Genomic DNA, 23,115 nt, shown 5'->3' on the forward strand with positions numbered 1-23,115 from the left:
TTGCAAGAAGAGTGCACAGATTGACTACAAGCAGCAGCATGACAAAGTAGCAACAATGGTGCATTGGAAGATCTCCAAAAAATATCATTTGCCTGTAAGCAAAAACTTGTGGGATCATAAAAGAGAGAAAGTCATAGAAAATGATAAAATTAAACTGCTCTGGGACTTCAGAATTCAAACAGACAAGCACCTGCAACATAACACCCCAGACTTAACAATTGTCGATAATAAAGACAAAAAAGTCTGGATAGTGGATGTGGCAGTGCCTGGAGATAGCAGAATAGAAGAGAAAGAACTGGAGAAGATAACAAAATACAAAGACCTACAAATAGAAATAGAAAGACTGTGGCAAAAGCAAGCAAGGGTAATACCAATAGTCATAGGCTCCTTGGGTGCAATCCCAAAACAACTGGAGCACCACTTGAACACCATTGGCATTGACAAATTCGCTATTAGTCAATTGCAAAAGGCAGCGTTATTAGGAACTGCTTCCATCCTGCGACGATATCTGTAATACAATCAACATCCACATCTGCCTATCCCAGATCATGGTAAGGACTCGATAGTAGACAAAATGCCAAATCCAGTCTGAACATCTGCTGACTGTGCGATGATCGTATAATGATATTGGAAGGGACCTTGGAGGTCATCTAGTTGTTTCTCTCCTTAATTAGTTTCCATCTGTTGCTTCTTGTCCTGCCATTGGAAAATAGCTTGATTCCCTCTTCTTTGTGGCAGCCCCTGAGATATTGGAACACTGCTATCATGTCCCCCCTCATCCTTCTCTTCATTAAACTAGACATACCCAATTCCAGCAACCTTTCCTTATATATTTTAGCCTCCAGTCCCCTAATCATCTTTATTGCTCTTCTCTGTACTCTTTCTAGAGTCTCAAGATCTTTTTTACATCGTGGTGACCAAAACTGGATGCAGTATTCCAAGCGTGGCCTTACCAAGGCATTGTAAAGTGCCAGGCCATTTTCTCAACGTCCAGTCATCTGAGGACTCTCCAATTAAGAGGTTGGGAGTTGGAGCCAAGTTGGCTAATGAAACTTCACCTCCCATTAAGGCAGAATATAGGCAACCTGAGACTCTTTTCTGCGATTCCCCACAGCCACCTAAGATCGCAGCTGCTAAAAATGGTGGCAGTTTCCTAAAATGTGTAGATCAGGGGTCTTGAAACGTGGCCTTTTTATGACTGGTGGACTTCAACTCCCAGAATTCCTCAGCCAGGCCTGCTGGCTGAGGAATTCTAGGAGTTGAAGTCCACCACTCATAAAAGGGCCACGTTTCAAGACTCCTGGTGTAGGTGGAAAACACCCAACTGGAGGCTTAACCTAACCAAAACAGTAAATGAAAAAAAAATCCAACTCTACCACAAAACAAAGCCATCCTGCGCTATCCTTTTATCCACTGTGCTCTCTGGCCATGCAAAAATATCACTGGCAAATATCTGTAGCTTGGGTGTAGGATGAGGATGAAGGTTCGTTCTCCGAGCTTGTGGCTGGTTTCTGAATGTTTTGTCACCAGGCTAGGTAATGTCGTCAGCGGCGTTGAAGATGTTACCTAGCCTGGTAACAAAATGTTCAGAAACGAACCACAAGCTCGGAGAACAAACCTTCACCCTCAAAAATATTACTCTCATCCTAGCCATCCAAAGGTTCCTCACACCTCCAACGGGCTTGAGCATGCAACCGATGCCCACCTATAACTATTCCCTAACTCTGCACCTTCTGTCTAACCCCTGCCTCGCTCTGTCTATCTTTGAACAAATGTGCCACCCAAGACCCTCCTGCTGTTTTTTTTTCTACACCCCCCCCCCCACATCCATGTGCCCGGTCCTGTTCCTGGCTATGAGCCTCCACAAGGGGATGATGAATTATTCAGGGCATCGCCGCCCCAAAAAAGAGGATCAGTTTCCATGGAAACCTCAGGCAGGCGCTGCCACGGCAACCTGTCAGCACCAGGGAGCGGGCTTCAATAGGGATGGAACAAAGGGAACGCTATGGGGGGGCGCGGTTGACTGGGAACCACAGGAGAGCAGAAGACAGGGAGAGAGAAACAGGAACAGACAGGGCAGGGAAGGGAGGTGTGTGTGGGAGAAGGGACAGACGACCAGACAGACTGACGGGTAGAGGAATGGATGTGAGCAGAGACTGATAAGGGAAGCAGAGAATAATAATAATAATAAAATTTACAGAAATTCCATGCAAGGGAATGGGGCAGGATGGTGGCAACTGGGCCACGTTGCTTTGTGCCCTAGGATGAGACGGAGGGGGAAAGGGCTAATGTGCACAGCCCTTGGGTAGCTGGGCAAAAGCTACAGGGATTTCAACTTGAGCATCATGTGTGGGAAAGTTTGTAGGAATGTGGCCTGCCTCAAGTTGCCAAAGTCAGTTCAAGAATCTTTAAGGCAAGGAGTTGAAGCAAATGAGGAAGTTAAGATGGGCGTTTTGGGAAATCTTGCCCACATACGCCCATCAGGACCACATTAACAGGCTCAGGGTGAGACCACCACTCCGTAGGTACACGTAGACCCAATGGCAGTGAAAATATCTCAGGAAAGCCACAAGAAAGAGCAGAAATGGTTTGGTTCATTTCCAATCTTAGGAAGAAAAACACGGTCCAATTATGGCAATATGTGGCATGAGCACTCATACCGTAATGGGCTTTACAGTGCTGAGGATGAAAACCAGGAGTCTACTCCAGTTAGGGGTAAAAGACGTGGCTTCTTCCCAGTTGTTATCTAGCCTGAAGGACATTCCAGAAGGCAACTACAGAAGAGAATATTTGTAGCCCAGGGTTGAACTGTGGATCTTTGGTGTTCTCTGAGTTTGGTTGCTTGCTTACAGACTTTTCATTACCAAACTGGGTAACATCATCAGTGCACTTACCTAGTTTGGTAATGAAAGTCTGCAAGAAAACAGCCAAGCTCAGAGAGCACCAAGGAACCCACATTCCAAAAGGCTTAAACCACACAGGAAATAATATTTTACAACAGCACCCCGGTTTCTCTTCCATTCATTATTTGTGGCACATTGTGCTGTTCAGTGCACAAGAACTCATCTAATACAGCTGATTATGAGGGAAAATATTTAAAAAAAACATATAGAGGTAAAAGCAAAAGGACAAAGGATTGAATAAGAACTTAACAAACAAGGGGAGTTGTCCAACACATATTAGAGAGCAATGACTGCAAATGGAACGACTCAAGATTGTTATCAGTCAGAAATGGTGCATGCAGACCTAAATGGATGAAGAACACAGCATGTGAGTGTGCAATGAAAGCACATAAAACAATTGGGCATGACCAAAGCTAGGTCCCTGGAAGTACCATGCTGATTCTCTGCACAATCTTTTTCTGTACAGTCTTTCTTGAGGGAGGCACATGAATTTAAAAAATGAAATGTTGAGAAGCAGAGAGGGTGATTGACAAGGATGTTTATACTTCAAGAGCAAGATCTGGTTTAGGGAGCATTTGCTATTCAACCCTATTTGCAACTGACTTTGGAATATTTTGGTTTGGGCAGGAACTGGTGCTCTGAGGATGCGGAATTTCACATCAACATTGGCTCAAAAGGAGATGAATGCTCCTCTCTATGTTCCTCCTCACAGAACCTGCACCAAAATCCACCCACATCTATAACCCTAGAGCAGTGTTTCACAATCTTGACAACATTAAGATTTGTGGACATCAACTCACAGAATTTCCCAGCCAGAAGTTGAAGTCCATACATTCAAATTGTCAAAGCTGAGAAACACTGCTGTAGAAAACAGGGGGTCCTCAACTTATAACCGTTCAGTTAATGACCATTCGAAATTAGGACTGTTCTGAAAAAAGGTGACTTACTGGTCCTCACACATGCGACGGTCACAGAATCCCCACTGTCACGTGATCAAAATTTAGGCACTTGGCAACTCTCATGTATTCACAGTGATTGCAATGTCCCGGGGGTTCATGTGATCATCATTTGCAACCTTCTCAGCCGGCTTCCGATAAACAAAGTCAATGGGGGAAGCCTGATTCGCTGATTGCGTAATACCCAGGACAAAACAATTGTAAAATTGGGTGTGAATCACTTAACAAACACAAATTCTGGTCCCAGTTCGGGGGGTCATATGTCAAGGACTACCTGTAACCTTGAATCAGATTATAGGTCTTTTCTCGGTTTATCCACATGGCTGGTACTCTAGTGAAGAGAGTCTCGTAACGTCTGTGATGCTACCTCAATCAACCTTTCATGACTATTGGCATAGTGACCTCCCATTTAAGATCTATACCTAAAAAAAACCCAATAACCAAACTACCAACTGTTGTAGAATGTACTGTATTATCTTCAAGAAACTGCTATGCTGACAACAAGGCCTCCAGTCCTATAAGCCCCATTAAGGACACAGTTTTCTGAGGGATCCTTGGTCCTCTCTGGGCTTGGTTGTTTTCTTGTAGATGTTTCATTATCCAAATTAGGTAATATCATCTGTGCTACTCAAGTTAGCCAATTAGAGTAGCACTGATGATGTTACCTAGTTTGGGTAATGAAAGTCTACAAGAAAACAACCAAGCCCAGAGAGGACTCCCTCATTTCAACCATGAGCTACAAAAATTCTTCCTTCATTGATATAGTTTTCTTCAAGCTGAACTTGAATCCTGGAAAGTGCATCCCTGCATTCACACAGTTGTCTTGGCAGTTGCACGGAAAGATTTTCTGCTGCCCCTGCTGGGATCTTTTTCGGGTCTAGCCTAAAGCCAAGAATTTTCTGGTGGTCCCTTATCCAAGTACAAACCACTCTTAAGCCAGCTCCCTAAAATGTACTTCTCAACTTTCATTCCTTTTAGAGGGTTAATTCTTTGCTCTTGCTGTTGCTGCTTCTCCTCTTCTTCCTTCTCACATTAAAAACATGCATCTTCCTCCGGCACATGTCTTTACGTGGGAACCCTAGCAAATTGTTAACTGAGTCATTCTCATGTTTGGAATCTCCAAATGACTCTTTCTCTTGCGCCTCCAGCACCAATCCCTTCCACAAGCTCCATTTCTGAAAATGCTCTTCAAACTTTGCTTCCAATGGTTGCACCAATGTCACTGCTCCAGTCCCACCTTTCTTCCATCTGTTTACTTTCTTGCTATGTTGGACCATAGCACCCTATGAGAGCTCTCTGCCACCCCTGGTCTTCCAGGTAATTCTTTTCACCAGATACTCTAATCATTGTCTGTGGCAGTACCCCAAGTGCCCCATAACTCATTTCGTCTTGGAGTTCTTTGGAGTTGCCCAAGCTTGACCAACTTCCACCAGCTCTTGCAAAGAAGTGAGAAATTGCATAGGATCATACCAAATGAGGCTCTGGCCCAAAGGTTCTGTTAAAAGTTGGATGGCAAAAGAAGGACTTCTGTGGGATTATGCTCACCGTTTCTCCCTCTCACATAGCTTGAAACCCTTGAATGCCAACTTAGTCCTGCTATTGTCCTCTCCCTCATCTTTTAGCCTTCTTGTGGATCCTTCCCGTCCTATGTCCTACGAGTTGAACTTTCACACACACCCTTGCTCCCCCATCAAGATCAGTTCCAGGATTTCCACATCTCTACTTTGAAGGCTGCTTTCTCTTTCCATCCTTCTATGAACCTCTCCCCCTAAGAATACCCTAGTTGCGTAGACCGACATCTTTTAAAATATCTTTCCAAGCCAAGCCGCTTTGGTCTCCATTTACAGATGGGTCCCTGCATGATCTGGAGGTGAGGAGGACTTGTTCCAAGATTTTCCCAGTATGCTTAAGCATCCCACTGCACACACAGAACTACCTTGGTTATAAGGCACAACTAACGTCCCCCTCTCTCAATTTCATTTCTCCCACATCCTTCCAGTGTAACGGGGGGGGGAGGCTTCCCTGCCGCAACCGAGGGCCCTCTCCCTTCCCTCCCCCTGAGGAAGCCCACCTGTCCCCACCTGGGCGCTGGGACAGGTGAGGCGTGGGGCTCCGCTCACCTCGCTGTCGCGGTGGTCGAGACGCAGCTCGTAGTCGGGCAGGATGTCCCTTCGGCTGTTGACGTCCTCGAGGGCCATCTGGGCGGAAGGCAGGCAGGCTTGGCCCCCCGGCCAGCCGCCGGTCATGGGGAAAAGCGCCCCGATGTGCAGCCTCTTCTTGCCTGCGCCCAGCGGAGGAGAGAGCAAGAGCCAGCCCGTGAGTACCAGCAAGGCCACCTGGGGGCCCCCGCCGGGCCGCGGGCCGGGTAAGGCCATGGTGCCGGCCGGAGGTCAGGGGCGACGGCGGGGAGGGCGCGCGGTGGTGGCTGCACTGCGCGGCGGTGGCGGCGGCGAGGGCGCCGGAGCCGGCTCCTCCATGGCGCTGCCCGGCGTCGGTGCTGCAGTAAGCGAACGGGCGGGCGGGCGTGTTGGCGATCGAGCCAGCCAAGAGGAGGAGGGGGGAGAGGAGGGGGAGGAGGGGGAGGAGGGGGCGGGGGCTGATGTCAGCGCGGAGCCGGCGCGGAACGCCGCCGTCCAAGGGCGCGGGGGGAATTGCAATAAGCCCCCCGCACCGCCTCGTCGCAGGGGCGGCGGGCGGGCGAGGGAGCGAGGCGGCAAAGGAAACGCGGCGATGGTGGGGAAGGTCGAAGAGGGAACGAAATGCAGGGTTGGTGGAGGAAGGCAAAAAAAAAAAAAAGGCGCTAAGAAAAGAGCAGACGGTTAGGAGACGGTTAGGGCGATGGGAGAAGCATGAAGAGCAAATGGATGAGAAAGGCAGAGAAAAGGCAGAGATGATGGAGAAGGCAAAGGATGAACGGAGCTAGGAACGCTATGAAAGAGGTCTAACATAAAGGATTCAAGTGAGACAGACCAGAGCCACGAGGAACAGAGTTGAGATTAGTAAACACACACATATATATATATACACACAGAGAGAGAGAGAGAGAGAGAGAGAGACAGACAGACAGACACAGATGGAGAACAGGAAGATGCCAAAGGAATGGATTAGGCAGATTGGCCAAAATTTATCCAGCAAAATCCCTCCAAGAACTACTATAATAGCTGGGGTTACCCAGCAGGCTAAGTTTGGCTGAACTTTATTATTGGGAGCTGAGGAAAGGAGTCGGGATCATGTGGAGGCAACCTAATTAGGTAATGATTCAGAGTGGTGTGAGAAATGGAAATTCAGCGGACAGGTTTAAGTCCTAATCAGAAAAGGGGGGGGGGGAGGACCAACAGGAGGCAAGATGAAATGATGAAGGAAGAGTCTGGAATGTTTTGGAGATATGTGGAGAAAGAATAATAGAAGGACAAGAATAGGGATTAGGAGGTAAAGAGATGAAAGACAGAGCAAGAGAGGTTGGGGATTTGGAGTTCATTGGAAAAAATATGGGCTGAGATGGGGGGGCTAGGTTAGGATGATGGAAGACCAGAAACTGATGGAAGTCCAAAGGAATGTCTGATACAAGTTGGAGATCTGAAGATAGAATGATAGATAGAAGCTTGGATAAAGAAAAGCTATGCAGGGAGGGAAGTGATAAAGATGTTGGAAGGGTGATTAAAGAAAAGAAACATGTATTTTTTAAAAAGGCGAAGAAACCAGAAAACTCAGAGTAAAATACCAGGCCCTGCACTGTGACTAGCAACATGCTTCTGTATTACTCATATTTGCTGGCATGTTGGAAGATGGACTCTGGAAAAGGGGGCAGTTAAAGAATGAAGAAATTATGTGGAGATAAGAGCAGAAGAGAAAGAGCAGAGAAAACAGAGGGAAGATGAGAAAAGTGTAGTGAGGCTCCAAGAAAAAGATAGTTGAAATTAGATGTAGGGAAGGATGGAGAAACAAAACAGCTGAGGTAGAAGGTGGACTAATGAGGACAGAGGAGAACAAACAGAAGTGCAGTTAAAGTCAGGAACACAGAAAGAGGAAAATGACAGATGCAGTTAACAAGCAAGAGCCAGATAGAAAAGCAGATATAAAGAAACACAATGCAGGATGGGAGTCAAAGAGGTGGGGAAAGGAGGCGGTAAAGAAAAGTGAAGAGGCTTTACAAAGACACACACAAAGCACAAAAAGGCTGACAAAGAAAGGCTGGAGGCAAGGATGCAAAACAGGCATGGAGGGAGGGGGAAAAAAGCAGTGGGATTTATCAAAACACACCAGAAGGGAAGCAGGGAAGCATTGAGTGATGGAAATAAAATTGAGGCAAGGATGCTGTGGAAATGGTGAACAACAACCAGCAATTCAGACAGATCAGCAAATCATAGCCATCAATAAAGCAGCAACTCTGACATGCAGAGGGAGCCGGTCTAGCGTTACAGAGGTACCAATTCTGAGCTTGGTAAGTCCAAACCACCAATAGATAATAGTTGAGTTACAACTTTTCCTATATCTTTGCTGCCACCTATTGGGTGCCTGGATATTTGTAGCCCAGATCACGCAGTCCTAATCTAGGTGGCCAGAAGAAGGGACAATATTCTTTTAGGTTATCTTACTCACAGATAAATAGCACCAAAGGAAGTAAACCCAGTTGTAGTGTCTCCATTCTGCAACACAATTATCAGGGCAGCAAAGTTGGATGTCGGGCCTAGCATGGAGACTCTGGGAGACAGGATTCCTGGGTTTTCTGAAAGGGGGGCTAAATTGATTAGAATAGTGGTACTTGTGCTGTTTTTTTGGAGGGGGGGGGTTGCATTGTAGAAGTCCTTGGCTCTTTCCCCAGCTCTGAGAAATGGGGAGGAGGTAGTGTATATCACCAATTCCTCTCCCTGCTGGTTGCTGACATTTCCATGGCAAAGAGACACATGCGGAGGTGTCTGGAAAAGGAACAGAAATAAAAAAGGGGGGGCTCCCTGCACCCCCTATTTAGTGTTCACCCCTGTAGGGAAACAGAGGCTTTGTAAGAAAGGATTATGTGGAAGAGGAAAAACAAGTGGAAAAGCAAAGGTTTGCCACCTGGTAATGGAGCCCCTGTTCCATCCTGTGTCCAGTTTCCCTGTTGTAACTCCTTAGATTCTCATCATAGTTTCTTCCCTATCTTAAAGTCCATTCTGCCTCTGTTAGGCAATTAATGTGAAGTCTTGTGAGGAAAAAGGAAAAAGGATTTGGAATTTGGGCTGTCAGGATTTTGATAGGTCAAATTATAATTCACATCATCTCCTGGAGGACCGCTTTCCAAAATGGCCAGGAGATAAATGTGTCCCTTTATACAGAGCACACACACACAAACACACATCAAGCAGCCTGTTTCAGCTCACAGAGCAAGGTGTTAAGGCTATAGATAGAATATTTGGAGATTCCATTTTTCTTGGCTATATCTTGTGAAAGGTATTGCCTCAAATGATAATAGAAGAGAAGTGTATGTGCAACAGTATTAAGAATACAAGAAGTCTGATGCATATTCTGGACTGCATCAATAGAAGACTTATCAAAAGACATTTGCCAGCTGTTTCCCCATTCCTCTATTGAAACAGCTGGCCTTCAGCAGTAGCTACTCTGAGGGGCAGAGCTGGTGAATGAAGAATGTGACAGTTGCTAGGCAACCGTATCCTACTGCCACTGGTAGATTTGGGCTTGGCAACAGAAGCCTAGTCTAGAGTCGGTTCTTGAAACCTGGTGCCCCCAGATGTGATAAGAGTATAAGGATGTTGAAATCTATTCTAAAATTTGCCTGGCATTTCTCTTTCCAGTAATGAAATAGCTGTCCTAGGGAATATGCTTTTCCTATGTTTAGGCTGTCACCTTCTAATCTGAACCCTAGTCCCATAGCTACCAATGGCATGACAGATGAGGCAGGGGGTATTTTCCTATCTATTTCTTCCCTATCTTAAGGTCCACTCTGCCTCTGTTAGGCAATTAATGTGAGGTCTTATGGGGAAAAAGGGGCACTAAGCCCCAGAGGAACAGGGAGGAATTATGGCTGCCTTATCTCCAATAGCAGTTAGATGATTTAATGTGTCTCATGCTTGGGTTGCAATGTGACAACCCTAATTCCTATTTAAAATTAAGTTTCTTCAAGTGGATGTGCACATATTCCTGGCATGTTCTTGGCAATCATATGGAAGAACTGGAATTACTAGGTGATTTTTTTATTCAAGTACTATCAGATCCGTCCTGCTTAGCTCCAAGCCTAATCAGGGTTGGACAACTGCTGCAATCTGCAAGAGACACCTGCCTTTAAAGAAAACCCAAGTCTGGCTCCTATGCCAACTGCTCACGCATGCTGGGGTAAAGGAGGAAGCCATCTGATCCTCCGCTTGTAGAACACCAAAAAAACCAAACAAACCCCACAGCAGTATGAAGTTATGCCTCTGTGAAAAGCACTTGTGGTCCACTGTGTCCTTTAAAATCCCAAGGGGAAATTACCTCATTGAATGACTTCAAAGTCTAATGCTTTTAAACAAGCTGCCCTGCAAATAATGAGGTCAACTTTTTTATCTGCCTGTCTAGCCAAGGCAGCATTCACACAGCCCAGCCTAATCTGATACTTTCCACATATGTGAGCCCCAAATGTATTTATTTATGAAATTTATTTGCCACCCATCTCATATCCAATGACTCTGGGCGGTTTACAACATAATCCCCAAGCTTCCATTTTAGCTAAATGTCCATGTCAAATTTTCTTCTAGTTCAACTATCTCAAATTTCTATTTTGCCATTTGAGACACTGGAACTCTTTCAGGGGCTTGCATATGGGCCAGTCTCATAGTATGGAGGGAACTGATGTGGACCACAATCATACTGTAACTAGACCAATTTCATAGTGGGAGGGCTGGCTTTTTGGAACTGCCTCCATCCTGAGGCTAAGAAATTGCCTTATTCCTCAGTTCTTGATGCCCTTACAATAGGTTCCAGGATTGTTGGTTAGGCAGCTCTATAGTTTTATTATTTTTTGTCTTGCTGCAAAACAAGCAAGATACTAATCAGCTCAGATATTTGCAAAGTCCACACTGGGAACAACCACAGGCTCCTGCAAACCTGAATATAAATCCAGTATGTGATATGAGGAACATACTGTGGAAAATCACAATATGATGGCAGTATATTAGATAAAAATACTGTCTACATCAGAATATTGGATCTGAATGACTGGGAAATGGAACAAGCATGATACAGGAGTATTCTTAGAAGCCTGAGAAGCATCATGTTTGCTACCATGGATCTGCAGGGCCTCAAGCCATTTTTTCTCAGTTGGATTAATCCCTGACCTGGCTGCCAGACATGGAATCATTCGTGCCATTAGTCTTCAGATACAGCTTCTATTTCTCTGCACACTTTCTGGCAGCTGTAAGGAACATGAATGGAACAGTGGAGAACCACAACACGATGGTAAGTTCCACAGGATGTATAGCCTTATAATTTATGGCCCAGCCTGGGATTATTCACTTCTGGGGAATGGTTTTGGCAGCATGCCTAGATAGCAAGTATTACAAATGCACAGACCAAAGGTTTCAGCAATCTAGCAACTGATAGAGGAAGAGAGGGAGAGTTAGCAGGCGGGTGCTTAATGTAAAAGCATACTAAAATTTTGGAAAGAACATTTGTTATCACCTTAGAAAACTCAAGATAACAGATAGGCAGGGGGTTCTTTCATATTGTTTTAACAGCAGTCCCATGAGTTGGGTTGAGTTGAGAGAGAGTGACTTGTCCTAAAGATACCCATCGAGATTCATGATTTAGTAAAGATATTTGACATCTCTTGCTTTACTTCCATAGGTAATGATGATTTTTTTTTCCCATACATCTAAGAAAGTGCAGGAAAAAACATGCAACCATCACTGACCATTTTCCAAACTAAACCTGGCATTTGCAAAAAAGAAATAAGATGTAAGTAGGCCCCTCTGTATATATTTGGGTGGGTGGGTGTGATAAGGAAGTTAAAAAACATCTATCTACAACTCAAACTTAATTAATGTGGTAGATCATGGTCCATAATCTTCACTGAAGAGGACTTCATCTTACGGAGGGTTGATTTTGGCTGATGATAATAAGAGCAACAACAATAATAATATAAATGCAGATTTTTTTCTGTTTAATTTGGGGCCTGCTGCACTATTACTTAACTACCAATATGTGACTCTCTTAGAGGTATGTGCATGGATCACGTTTTGCCTCATTTTTTTAAGCTATCAGCAGAGAAGTTCCTAATTATATTTTTGCTTCACTTATTCAGCTGGTCTCAGATGAACCTACCTCTCCTCAGCTTGTCAATAACATGAGGATTTTAGATAATTATTAATAGTTTTAATTATATTATTATTTTCGTTTTTAATTTGTTAATATTTGCTTTGAAAAGGAGTTAGTGTGTTATGGTTTTGATTGATAGTATAGTTGGTTAATGTTAGTTAGATTATGTTTGTTTATTTGTTACCCTGTAATCAGCTCTGGGAAGTGGGGAAGGGGTGGGATTGGGTGGGAGGGGTTTATATTGTAATTTGTAAAACTTTTAATAAAAAAAATAGTAATGCAGGAGGAATCAAAAAAAAAAAAATAACATGAGGATAAAGTATGTGGCTTCCTTTACACAGAGCACCTCTAATACCTCAAATCTACTATCAAAATGCAAACCTGAATGATATGCCCCATTCTGTATTCTTTAGACAAGGGTTTATGACTTCTAAATTAACTAGTTAAATAAATAAAACACGGAAAAAAATTCTTTTAAGGAGAGATGGATGAAAGAAATGACAGAAGAAGCAGGAGGCAACCCTTTATATGCAGGATCAGCAATTGAAATTCTGTGTCTCAAAGATCAAGGCAAGATACTATAAAATATGAATAAAGATGTAGCTCCTAATTTGTGCATAAAACACAACTGGCTGAAGGAAAGGCTTGTAGCCTGGACATTTTGCCCATTAAAAGATCTTCAGTCCAAGGAGAGCTCAGAGTGAGGGAGAACTGCAGCCTTGTTAGCAAAGATGGCCCTCAGCTACACACAGGCATCTTCTGATCTGAAATAAGGCAGCTTCCTCAGAGTTTACAGCAATGCCCCTTTAGATGCCAATAGAGTGTAGGTGGGGAAAAGCAAGCTTAGATTCCAAAAGTTTTGACTTCCTAGAAAATACATCTTTTTATTCAAACCATATTCAGTGCTGTATGGCTCCCAGCAATTTTTTCTTTCACCACAGAGAGCTAATACTAATTTTCCACCCTGATGCCCTCCACCAATGTTGAACCTCAATTCTCATAATCCCCAACCAATATCGCCAAAGCTGCAGAGCTGAGAAGGCAAGCTTTAAAAATAGAGGGTTCCATGTTCAGCTTCTGATAATCTTCTACTGGAAAGACTGAAAAGGCCCAGTTCTGCCCAAGACTTTGAAAAACCTTTTCTAAGGTAATGAGACAAAACTGGCGAAAACAGCACCCCATAATCCAGTGGCCCCAGTGCCTCCCAGCTCATGACTCACATTAAGCAGAAGAACAAGTAGTCTCCCAAGACATCTGGCAACTGGGGGGGAAGGGGGCTGCAAGCATTACCTATCAAAGAGTCAAGCTGGAGAGTTTCAACCTGGGGTTGAAAGGGATCTCTCTTTTCATAGCTTTAAAAAATAAGATCTGGATGAAAAAAGAGAGAAAAAGAGAAGGAAATGGCCTCCCAGCAACCAACTTGACTGAGAGACAAAATACGCAGGCAGAAAGATCCCTGCAGAGGGTCTGACCACAAAGTTGCAGCAGAAAGAATCGGAGATCAAGAATTCTGGGCAGATATGCCCCCTTTCAGCAAAATGGACAAAGCCCATAAAGTGAGAGCGGAGATGCATTAAAAGCACAAGAAAGAGTATCTGTATCTCTTCTGAATGCTAAAAACAACCCAAAGAAAACAGATCATGCCTTTTCAGCTTATTGTCACTTACAGAGTTGCTGTAGGAATGCAAAAGAAATTGCAAAGCTCCTAGGTGCCTGAAGGGCAGCGTATATAAAATGGAGAATCCTGGTCTCTTTGAATTGTCTGGCTGGGACTGGAAGGAACAACTTCACAGGGAATCTGATTCTCTTTGTTTAGTTAGGGATTCTTGTTGTGCCATATAGGTTTTGAAATGTTCCATTTTATTCCCTGTAATAAAATGGAATGACCAAGAAAATGCACATTAACAAGAAACCACCTCGGGAAATGATCCAAAGGTATAGGTTAACCTTTGACTCTTAACCCAGACGTTTGATGAGGGAAATTGAGACCTCTAGTCTCATCGCACATGCCATTTTTTATTTTTATATTCGATTGATTTGATTGTAACTTCTTTGTTCGATTGCTGTGAGCTGCCCAGAATTGTTCAGAATCAAGCTTGTTGTTGATCGCACAGTCAGCCTGACCTTTAGAGTAGTTTCGGCATTTTTAATCCATCTATCAAGTCCTTCCCAAGGACCTGCAATAGGCAGATGTTGTTGTTTGAGGGTGTTAATGATATTGTCAACTCAACCTGTTTTCTACCCACTAATTCAAAGGACGCTGTTGAGTTTTGGTTTTGGCATGAATGAGGGTGAACAAATTGAAGTACAAGATAAAAGTACATTTTGTGAAGAAATGTGCTAATCTGATAGAGAAGGGTTCTTTTTTTAAAAAAAAAAATTGGATAGTGTGGCAAGAACATCAATCACGGCTATTGCCAATTTCTTCCAAAGCCCATGTTGACCTGCCTATTTATCATCCATATTTGCCAAGTATATCTTGACACTGTACTAACTTGGTCTCATAAAAACTCTAAACTAAGTGACAGTTGCTTGGAGATGTAGATTGTTCTGGGATTAGTGAAGAATTTAAACATGTATGTTCTCTGTGTGATGCTGACACACCCCTCTTACATGTGTAGTGTGGTTGTTAAAGAATGGTGTAGTTGCCAAAGAATAAGCTTAACTATTGTGATCAGGATCTCAGAGAGAACAAAGCCTTGTCACCTATTAATGTCAGCTGGAACAGGCTGCCAGAGTTGCAGACCTTCAAGAAATATGCAAGACACACCCAATATTCATGAACACAAAGGGATGAAGTGAGCTTTGTAGACATGTGGGAACAAGGATGGCAGGCAAAACAGAAATCAACTCACCTGATCCAGACCGGGAAACAGGAGGACGCCACACTGCACAGAAACAGGAAGAGAAAGGGATGAGGGCCAAGAAAGATCTGGGAAACTATATTCACCCTTTCTCAAAGAGTGTGCCAGTACAATATATCACAAGAATATACTCTTTCACATGCCAAATTAAATGATTTGTGAGTGGCTGTTGTTGGCAGACAGCTCATTATCTTAGTAATATCACCAATAAAGCTGCTTAATAACATTGAGGATCCCTAAAATTTATTCTAAGCAGACGTATCGACTGAAATTTCAACAGACAAGTAAGTACCAAGTCCAACGGATAAATGGGAACTAGGTTGCAAATATGTGGACAGGTATTCCTCACCTTATGACCACAATTGGGATGGGAACCTCTGTTACTAAGTGATGTGATTGTTAAGTGAGTCTTATCCAATTTTACAACCTTTTTTTTTTTTGCCATGATCATTAAGTGAATCTAACTTACCCCATTAAATTTGCTTTTTGGAAGCCAACTAGGACAGGGGTAGGTAACCTTGGCTCTTTTATGACTCGTGGACTTCAACTCCTAGAATTCTGGGAATTGAAGTTCACGAGTCATAAAAAAGCCAAGGTTGCCTACCCCTGAGCTAGGAAGATCACATATGGTGATCATGCGACCCCAGGGTGCTGTAATCATCATAAATACATGCTGGTTGCCAAGCACCCAAATTTTAATCATGGGATCCCGGAGACATTCCAATGGTTATTATAAGACTGCTGGTAACTTTGAACAGTCATTAAGCAAATAGTTGTAGGTCAATGATTTTCTGTATGGCAAAAAGACACAGGAAACTTTACTACTTTGTTGTCATTTAATGATCATCTGGATTTTTGCAACCCATAACTGATAATCCTGTTGCCTTTGCTGGATTCAATCTGGTTTTGAGCCTGGATGGATTGAGATGACTAATCGTGGCCTTCCTTATATGAGTAGCTGAGGCAATTTTTTTAAATGTATTTTTTCTTTCCGTCTTCCACATTAATATAAATATATGTGGGTTTTTTTTACTGTTACAAACATTTCATTACTCTTTTTAAACCTGATTGTAAAGAACTTTGATATATTTTATGGGGAGAGGCAGATAAATGCATTTCATCTTTTATCATCCTCAGTATGATTAGCCTTGAAAAAGGCCTTCCGTTGAACCCCATCAAAAGACTTTTTGTTAACAATGGCATGAGTTGAGGGCGTATGAATTTGCATGTATGTGCCTGAGAGAGCATGCTTAAAGGAAAATATAAAGGAGTGTGTATAGGTGTATGTATGCTATACAGGAATGTATAGGAATCAATGAGTTTGAAGGCATGTATAGATGAGATGTGGGGGACAGTTCTGCTCCCTGATTCCACCCACTTGTCAAGGGTATGCCTATCTCCTGTCCAGTTAGCAGAATGAAGCCCACAAGCTTAAAATAAGTTTCCCACTCTATCTTCCTTCTTTCAGACCTTTGAGAGAGGCCTAATTGATAGAGGAGGCTTTTAATTGATTGCTTTTTTGGCTGTGTTATTTTACATATTATTTTTTTTCTCCCCAGCTGATGCTTTCTTTGATGCTAATAGATTCAACTGTAATTTTGAACTGCATATTTTTCATTTGTTGCACGATGCACTGTTAGGGAAGTCACTCTGAATTCATGCCCCGAGAAAGGTAGTATGGAAGCAGTTTCAATAAAGGAGAAGGGTCTGCTGTGAACTTATTTTATTCTGACTGATTTTTGCCATCAGCGCTATTACTGGTTGGGCTGCTGGAGTACTCTCATTCAGTTTACCAGGAAATTACTCACCACCATGAGCTAAAATGAAGTTCTAGGAATAATATTCCAATGCAAAGAAAACTAGAGCATACAAAAAAGCCCCACCAAATATGACTACTGCAAAACTCAGACTAAATCTGTGTTTTTTTCAAACTTGGCAGCCTTGAAATGTGTTAAAGATGAGTTGAAGTCTGCACATGGCAGGGTTGGGAAAAAACACTGCTCTAAGTCCATCTATCACAGTAATGGCGAACCTTTTAGAGACCGAGTGTCCAAACTGCAACCCAAAACCCACTTATTTATTGCCAGATGCCAGGTGGGCATGGCCCACTGGATGGGCGTGGCTGTGGTCATGGCAGATTGGGTGGGTGTGGCCAAGGTAGGCGTGATCACCTCAATGTTGCTCATGGGGAGGGACACCTGTGGGGGCCAGGCAGGGTGGGGGAGATCCAGGGGGTCTGGCAGGTGGGGCGGTGGGCAGGAGGCTCGTCCTGCGGGGTGAGGCGAGGCAAGGTGAGGCAGGGTGGGGGTGCCATTGTCACAGGGCAAGGTGAGGCAGGGGCCGGGGCGGCTGCTGCCTGACACCATCGGCCCCTACACACACAGGCCAGCGAGCGCATGGGTGCTGGGATGCATCCAGACATGTGGGACTTCGGCGAGTTAATGGGCGGTTAGTTGAAGAGGGACGGTTGCCATCTCCGGGGCATGGCACACGTGCCCACAGAGAGGGCTCTGAGTGCTGCCTCTGTCACGCGTGCCATAGATCGCCACCACTGATCTATCACAATTTTTTTTTCTCCCAGAATTTCTGAAGTTAACAATCTTGAATACTACTTTTTCCCCCAAACCTTCTGCTCCAAATCAACCTTCCCTATGTCTCTAAGATTCCCCAACTCTGCTCTCCTGCCTTATGACTTACACTCGCAAACAGGTTTGGTGGAGCTCCAGCGGCCCACCTTGGTGCAATTGCTGCGGGGACTGCCCACTAGGTAAAAGCCAGGATTGCAGCGATACTCCACCCATGTGCCTTCAACAGGCACCCGTTCAATTGCCCGGACAGTGACTTGCCCATTCTCCAGGTTCAGATGCATCTTGGGACAAGTAAGTACTGTAGAAAAAGAAGTATTCGTTTCAGAAATATTGGGTATTATTGTACATAGCTTGGCACTGCTTCATGAACAAACTAGCTCTTCACGCTGTATAAGTCTGTGGCTACCTGGACACAAAATTAATGTATCTTTGCGACAGGAATTTGACTGTTCAGTAATTCCATTGTCAGGGTTTCCCAACCATGGCAACCTTAAGACATGTGGACAGAAATTGGTGGCTGGGGGGTTCTGGGAATTGAAGTCCACGGGTCTTAAAGTTGCCAAGGTTGGGAAATCCTGCATTATGCTAGGCTATTCACATTTTCAAAGCTGAAAGCATCTTCTGCAAAATTCCTTTGTGCACTGTCACCCATCTTGATGAGTCCAAACTTAATGGACACAAGCTACAAGCAAATGTAAGTTGGCACTGTAAATTCCCCACACTTGTGTGGGTATTCTGGAGCTTCCTAAGAAATTTAAAATGACCATTTATAGCTGCCTGCCACCTGAAGACAATTTCAGTCTTGCATGCTGATGCCAGACCTGTGGCCTAAGTGCTAAGCTCAGGATTTGTTCGACCTATTGAGTGCTTCCTTTCAGTTACCTCCCCCAACCACCCCACAGAGCAAGAGTCTTTGCACAACAAGCAGGAATCCAACAGGTCAAGCTTTCCCCATCATATTCTCCCTGTGTTAAAGAACTTCCTCATGGATTATGCTGTTTCCACATGAATGCTCTCATGATGAAATAAGGTGAAACTGAAAAAGAATAAAGCTGCAAGGTTGTTTTTTCTTTCTTTCTTTTTTTAAAAAAACACCTTGCCTAGTAGGATGAAGTTAGTTGCAGAAGATATTTGGAGAGCAGGAAATTAGCTAAATGAAATAAATAGAAATCTGTCCAATGTGGCAGGTGCAGCTCATCTAGAAGCTCTGGACTGCACTGAAAGCTAAGCTATTTTGTCTCCCATTGTTCCCCAAGGCCTGGTGCTTTTAGCCCAAGCCAGGACAGTTTCCATAACCACCAGAAAGTTTCACACCCGCACATATCCACGCCACCCACTTTGAGCACCACAGCGGAAAGCCTCAGACACTCCAGGTGTGACTCACAGCAGCGGCTTTGAACCTCACTGTCTGTCCAGGTCCCGTTAGGGAGGCATTTTCGTACTTTGGGCCCCACAATTTCTCTCTCTGGACGGCAGACGTATTCAATCTCATAGTCGAAAGGAAGGAAGTGGGCGGTCTTCACCTGTTCACGGGTCAGGCCTCTGTAGCGGATCCCACCGTCCCAAGGAGGGAAGATGAGTTTGCAACCTGGGTAAGAAGGTAAAGCAAAAGATGAATTCAAAGAATCGAAGCAATATTGCATGCCTGAAAAACATTTTTTGACCTGAGCCCCAGAGCTGTCTATGTAGGAGTTTGGATCTGGGACATCAAGTGAGAGATCTCAATCAGCTACAAAGCTTATGACTGGGAGACCTGGAGCTAATTACTGTACTGGCTTTCGCTTTCAACCTACTCTTTGCAAGAGAGCTATGATGGTAAAAAAAAAAAAGTGTATCTGTTTACATCTGTGTATTATTTCCTGAGCTTTTTGGAAGAAGGCCAAGAAACGAGTTCATCCTTGAATGTTAATTTAAGAAGTCACTGAGGCGCTTTAGATCAACTCTTCCTCCCTTGGCTCCAAACAGCCATCTTAAAAGCTGGATTTTGTGTTTCTTTATTCTAACAATCACAGAGGTTTCCCTAGGTGCAATAGTAACAATAAAAAAAGAAAGATTCTTTTGAGTCAAATTCAGCTTTAGGTGACTACACAAACACATCAGTGTTGTCTTCTGGATAGCATACAGAAAGAATATGCCCTTGTTTTGTTCAACTTGCCTGGTGATCTTCCATTCAAGTCCTAACCATGTCCAAGGAGAATTAAGTGCCCCAGTCTTCTGTGACACATATCAATTATTTAGTCACTTGCTTATTAATCTTAATTTTCATACAGAAGCTCAAGGCAACATACAGTATAGCAGTAGCAATAGCACTAAGACTTATCTACCTCTGGATGGTTTACAATGTCAGCATATTGCTCCCAACAATCTGGTTTCTCATGGAAAGCTGAATCAACCTTCAGCATATTGGTCCCAACAATCTGGTTTCTCATGGAAAGCTGAATCAACCTTCAGCCGGTGAGAATCGAACTGCTGGCAGTCAGCAGAATTAGCCTGCAGTACTGCATTCTAACCACTGCACCATCACAGCTCTGAGCACCACAATGAAATACACTCTTCCTCCACCCACAACCATCCAGTGAAGGGATGGGACCAAGTAAGCGTGATTGGACCAGTAAGCATCTATGCCAACCAGTCCACCATCTTATCAATGCACCACAACCCCTTTACAGAGCACAATTTAATTGCAGTCCAGAGAGACAATAGGCTAATGTAGGTTTATGCTATATTTTTTAATGTGTTTCCTGCTTCAGAGTGGAGGGAAACTGAAATTTTCCATGTCATTGAAAAAGACTGTTGGATCTTTGAAAAGGGATTTGGGAGCTACTGTTGCCAAATGAAGCACAACGAGATATGCTGAATCATATCGTTGGAAAAAGCAACACAAATAGGCAGATCAAACAAGAATGAAAGTGCAATGGTGATAACTATCTTATTAACTGTGGCAATTTTGCCATAAAACGTCTGCTACCTGATAATAGCTGTTATCAGGTATTTCCTTCTTAATTCACCATTTACAATTCTTTCTTCATTCCCCCTCCCTCAGTAATCTGTGACTCAAGATAAACCTTCAGGCATAAAACCCATGATGTTTACCTTGTAATATATGTGTTGTTTGAAAGTGCCATAACATATGCCACAAGTATCTCTCCTTCCTTAATCCCATCTAAATGCAGACTCAGTGATTTCTGCTTCATGCCAGCTTCCACCCTGCTCTGTCACCTTTTTCAGTTAACGTATAGCCCCACACCCATTCTCAAGTTTTGGGGTATCGTGACCCCCCCACACAAAAATGCATGATTTTTTGTGACAGCTTCCCCACCCCACCCCAAATTAATTATTTCATTGGAGTTAGGCTTGGACAAAAAAATACAGCTGCACTTGTTTTTTCTGAGAACGGGGAGGCATTGAAGAGACCGGAGTGAAAGTAACAGCTCGTTTATTCAATCAACACAGAAGCTGCTCTAACAGCCGCCTGACTCCTATTTATACGGATCGCCACTAGGGGGCAGCCAATAAGTTTAAAGCTTTTCAACCAGTGGTAGGAGTACCACCTGTGGTACATTAGCACGTGGCAGGTGGTATGCGACCATCCTAGAAAAGTGGTAACGGGGGAGGGGAATGAGCTGAACTGGTGGCAGCACCACACAAGCCTGAGCGAGAGATGGCTGGAGTTGCAGGCCTGTCAGGGCTCAGCAGAAGTGCCAGGATCAATGCCGCTTTCCAGCTGATCGGCGCTTCTTTGGGGCTGTCAGGGCTCAGTGGAAGCACCAGGATCAGCGCCAGGCTCCAGCTGGAGCTTGGAGCTGATCCTGGTGCTTCTGCTGAGCCCAGAAGAAGCGCCGATCAGCTGGAATGTTGCAGCATCTCCAGGGTCTTGTGATTTACATTCAGATGCTTGGCAACTGATTCATATTTATGACGGTCACAGTGTCCCAGGATCACGTGAAGTGACCAAAACCTGCTGCAACCACCCAGCCGTCGGGGAATAAAAACCAAACACCCCCCCACCCCACCCCTGCTGCCAATCCTCAACAGAAATGCTCACAACAATGAAAACCTCAGACAGGAGGAAGAGCACCGCCGGGTGAGCTAGGTGTCTTGCTCGGCTGTGGCTTGGGGAGCACTTTTTTCAGTGCCATTGTAACTTCAAACAGTCACTAAGCAAACTGTTGTAAGTTGAGGACTACCTGTACTTTATCACTTTTTCTTTTTGGGGGGGGGTCATCAAGTTTTTGACACCTTGCTAGGTGACTGGTGGTACTCGGATATTGCCATATCCTAAAAGTGGTACAATGGGTGAAAAGCCCTGGTTTAAAGTATACATTCCTGCCCAAAATACAGGCTTGCAATATATATACAGACAGTAAAGGATTTGAATTGAACATCTTCAATTAAGCGTTTATAACAGCCCTATGAAATTGGGTTAATACACAATAGCACTCACTTTAATAATTAAAGTTTAATCTATTTATTTATTCAATTTATATAGCTGCGTATCTCACCTATGTGACTCTGGGGAGCACAAAATCAAAATAACAAAAAACAATAAACTAATTTACAAATAAACATTCAAAACAAATAAAACCATTAAAAACAATGAAACTAAACTGCAGGAAAGTACAATCCATACAGTGGAAACAGTGCAACCATCTTGCAGGCTTCCTCCCTCTGCTGGGCCTCCAGTCCTGCTGACAAACCAAGATTTCTGGAAGATCAGTAAAGCCAGGGCTAATTTAAACTGAAGAGGAATGATGTTCCAAAGACAGATCCCATGCCATTGAGGGCTATATAGGTCATTACCAACACTTTGAATTGAACCTGGAAATAAACTGGCAACCAATGCAACTCATGGAGCAGAGGTATCACGTGTGCTGATCTAGGAGCGCACACAAAGCATCTGGAAGCTCCAGCTGGTTCAAAAGTCAGCGGCCTGCCTGGTTTTGTGCAAACCTCAGTGTGCACATGTGTCACTCTCCTGTGGGAACTGCATAGGTTGCTGATTTGCTTCCAGGTGCAATTCAAGGTGCTGGTTGTCACTTTTAAAGCCCTTCATGACTGGGGACCAGGTTATCTGAGGGACCATCTCTTGCCAGTCATATTCATCCGACCAACTAGAGGGGGAGGGTAGGAATGTTGTGGGTCCCATCCATCTGGTAGGACCCAGAAGAAGGGTCTTCTCTGTGGTGGCTCCCTCCCTTTGGAATATCATCCCTTCAGAAATTAGGCTGGCCCCCATTTCAACACTCTTTTGTAAGGCCCTGAAGACTTGGTTTTGCCAGTGGGCCTGAGGAACCCAGAGTGGGATGGAGCCCATCAAATGGCTTATTTGACTGTGTGTTGTCGCCGTGGGTGGGTGGGTTATTGTTGTTTATTGTCTATTTTTATTTTTTTCTATACTGTGTTTTATTGCTTGTAAGCCACCAAGAGTCGCTGTAAGCGAGTAGGTGGCTATATAAATTTTCTAAATAAATAAATAAGCGCCTGTCCTGCTACATTCTGCACAAGATGCAACTTCTGG

General features: G+C 43.9%; 1 protein-coding gene across 1 annotated transcript in view; it reads right to left on the reverse strand.

The window, feature by feature from the left end:
• Positions 1–5,979: 5,979 nt before the first annotated feature.
• The window catches only part of LOC120314716 (gamma-aminobutyric acid type B receptor subunit 1-like), a gene marked incomplete at its 3' end in the record, with an annotated part of 53,137 nt that continues 36,001 nt past the window's right edge, over positions 5,980–23,115 (reverse strand). Inside the window, exons 3-6 of the mRNA XM_039358100.1 lie at positions 18,982–19,185; positions 17,707–17,895; positions 15,001–15,033; positions 5,980–6,140 (exon numbers count right to left, since the gene is read on the reverse strand). Coding sequence (XP_039214034.1) covers positions 5,980–6,140; positions 15,001–15,033; positions 17,707–17,895; positions 18,982–19,185 — 587 coding nt within the window. The remainder of the gene's footprint in view (positions 6,141–15,000; positions 15,034–17,706; positions 17,896–18,981; positions 19,186–23,115) is intronic.

Source organism: Crotalus tigris, unplaced genomic scaffold (assembly GCF_016545835.1).
Source record: "Crotalus tigris isolate CLP2741 ecotype Arizona unplaced genomic scaffold, ASM1654583v1 scf7180000018991.70525, whole genome shotgun sequence".
NCBI classification, from domain to species: Eukaryota; Metazoa; Chordata; class Lepidosauria; order Squamata; family Viperidae; genus Crotalus; species Crotalus tigris.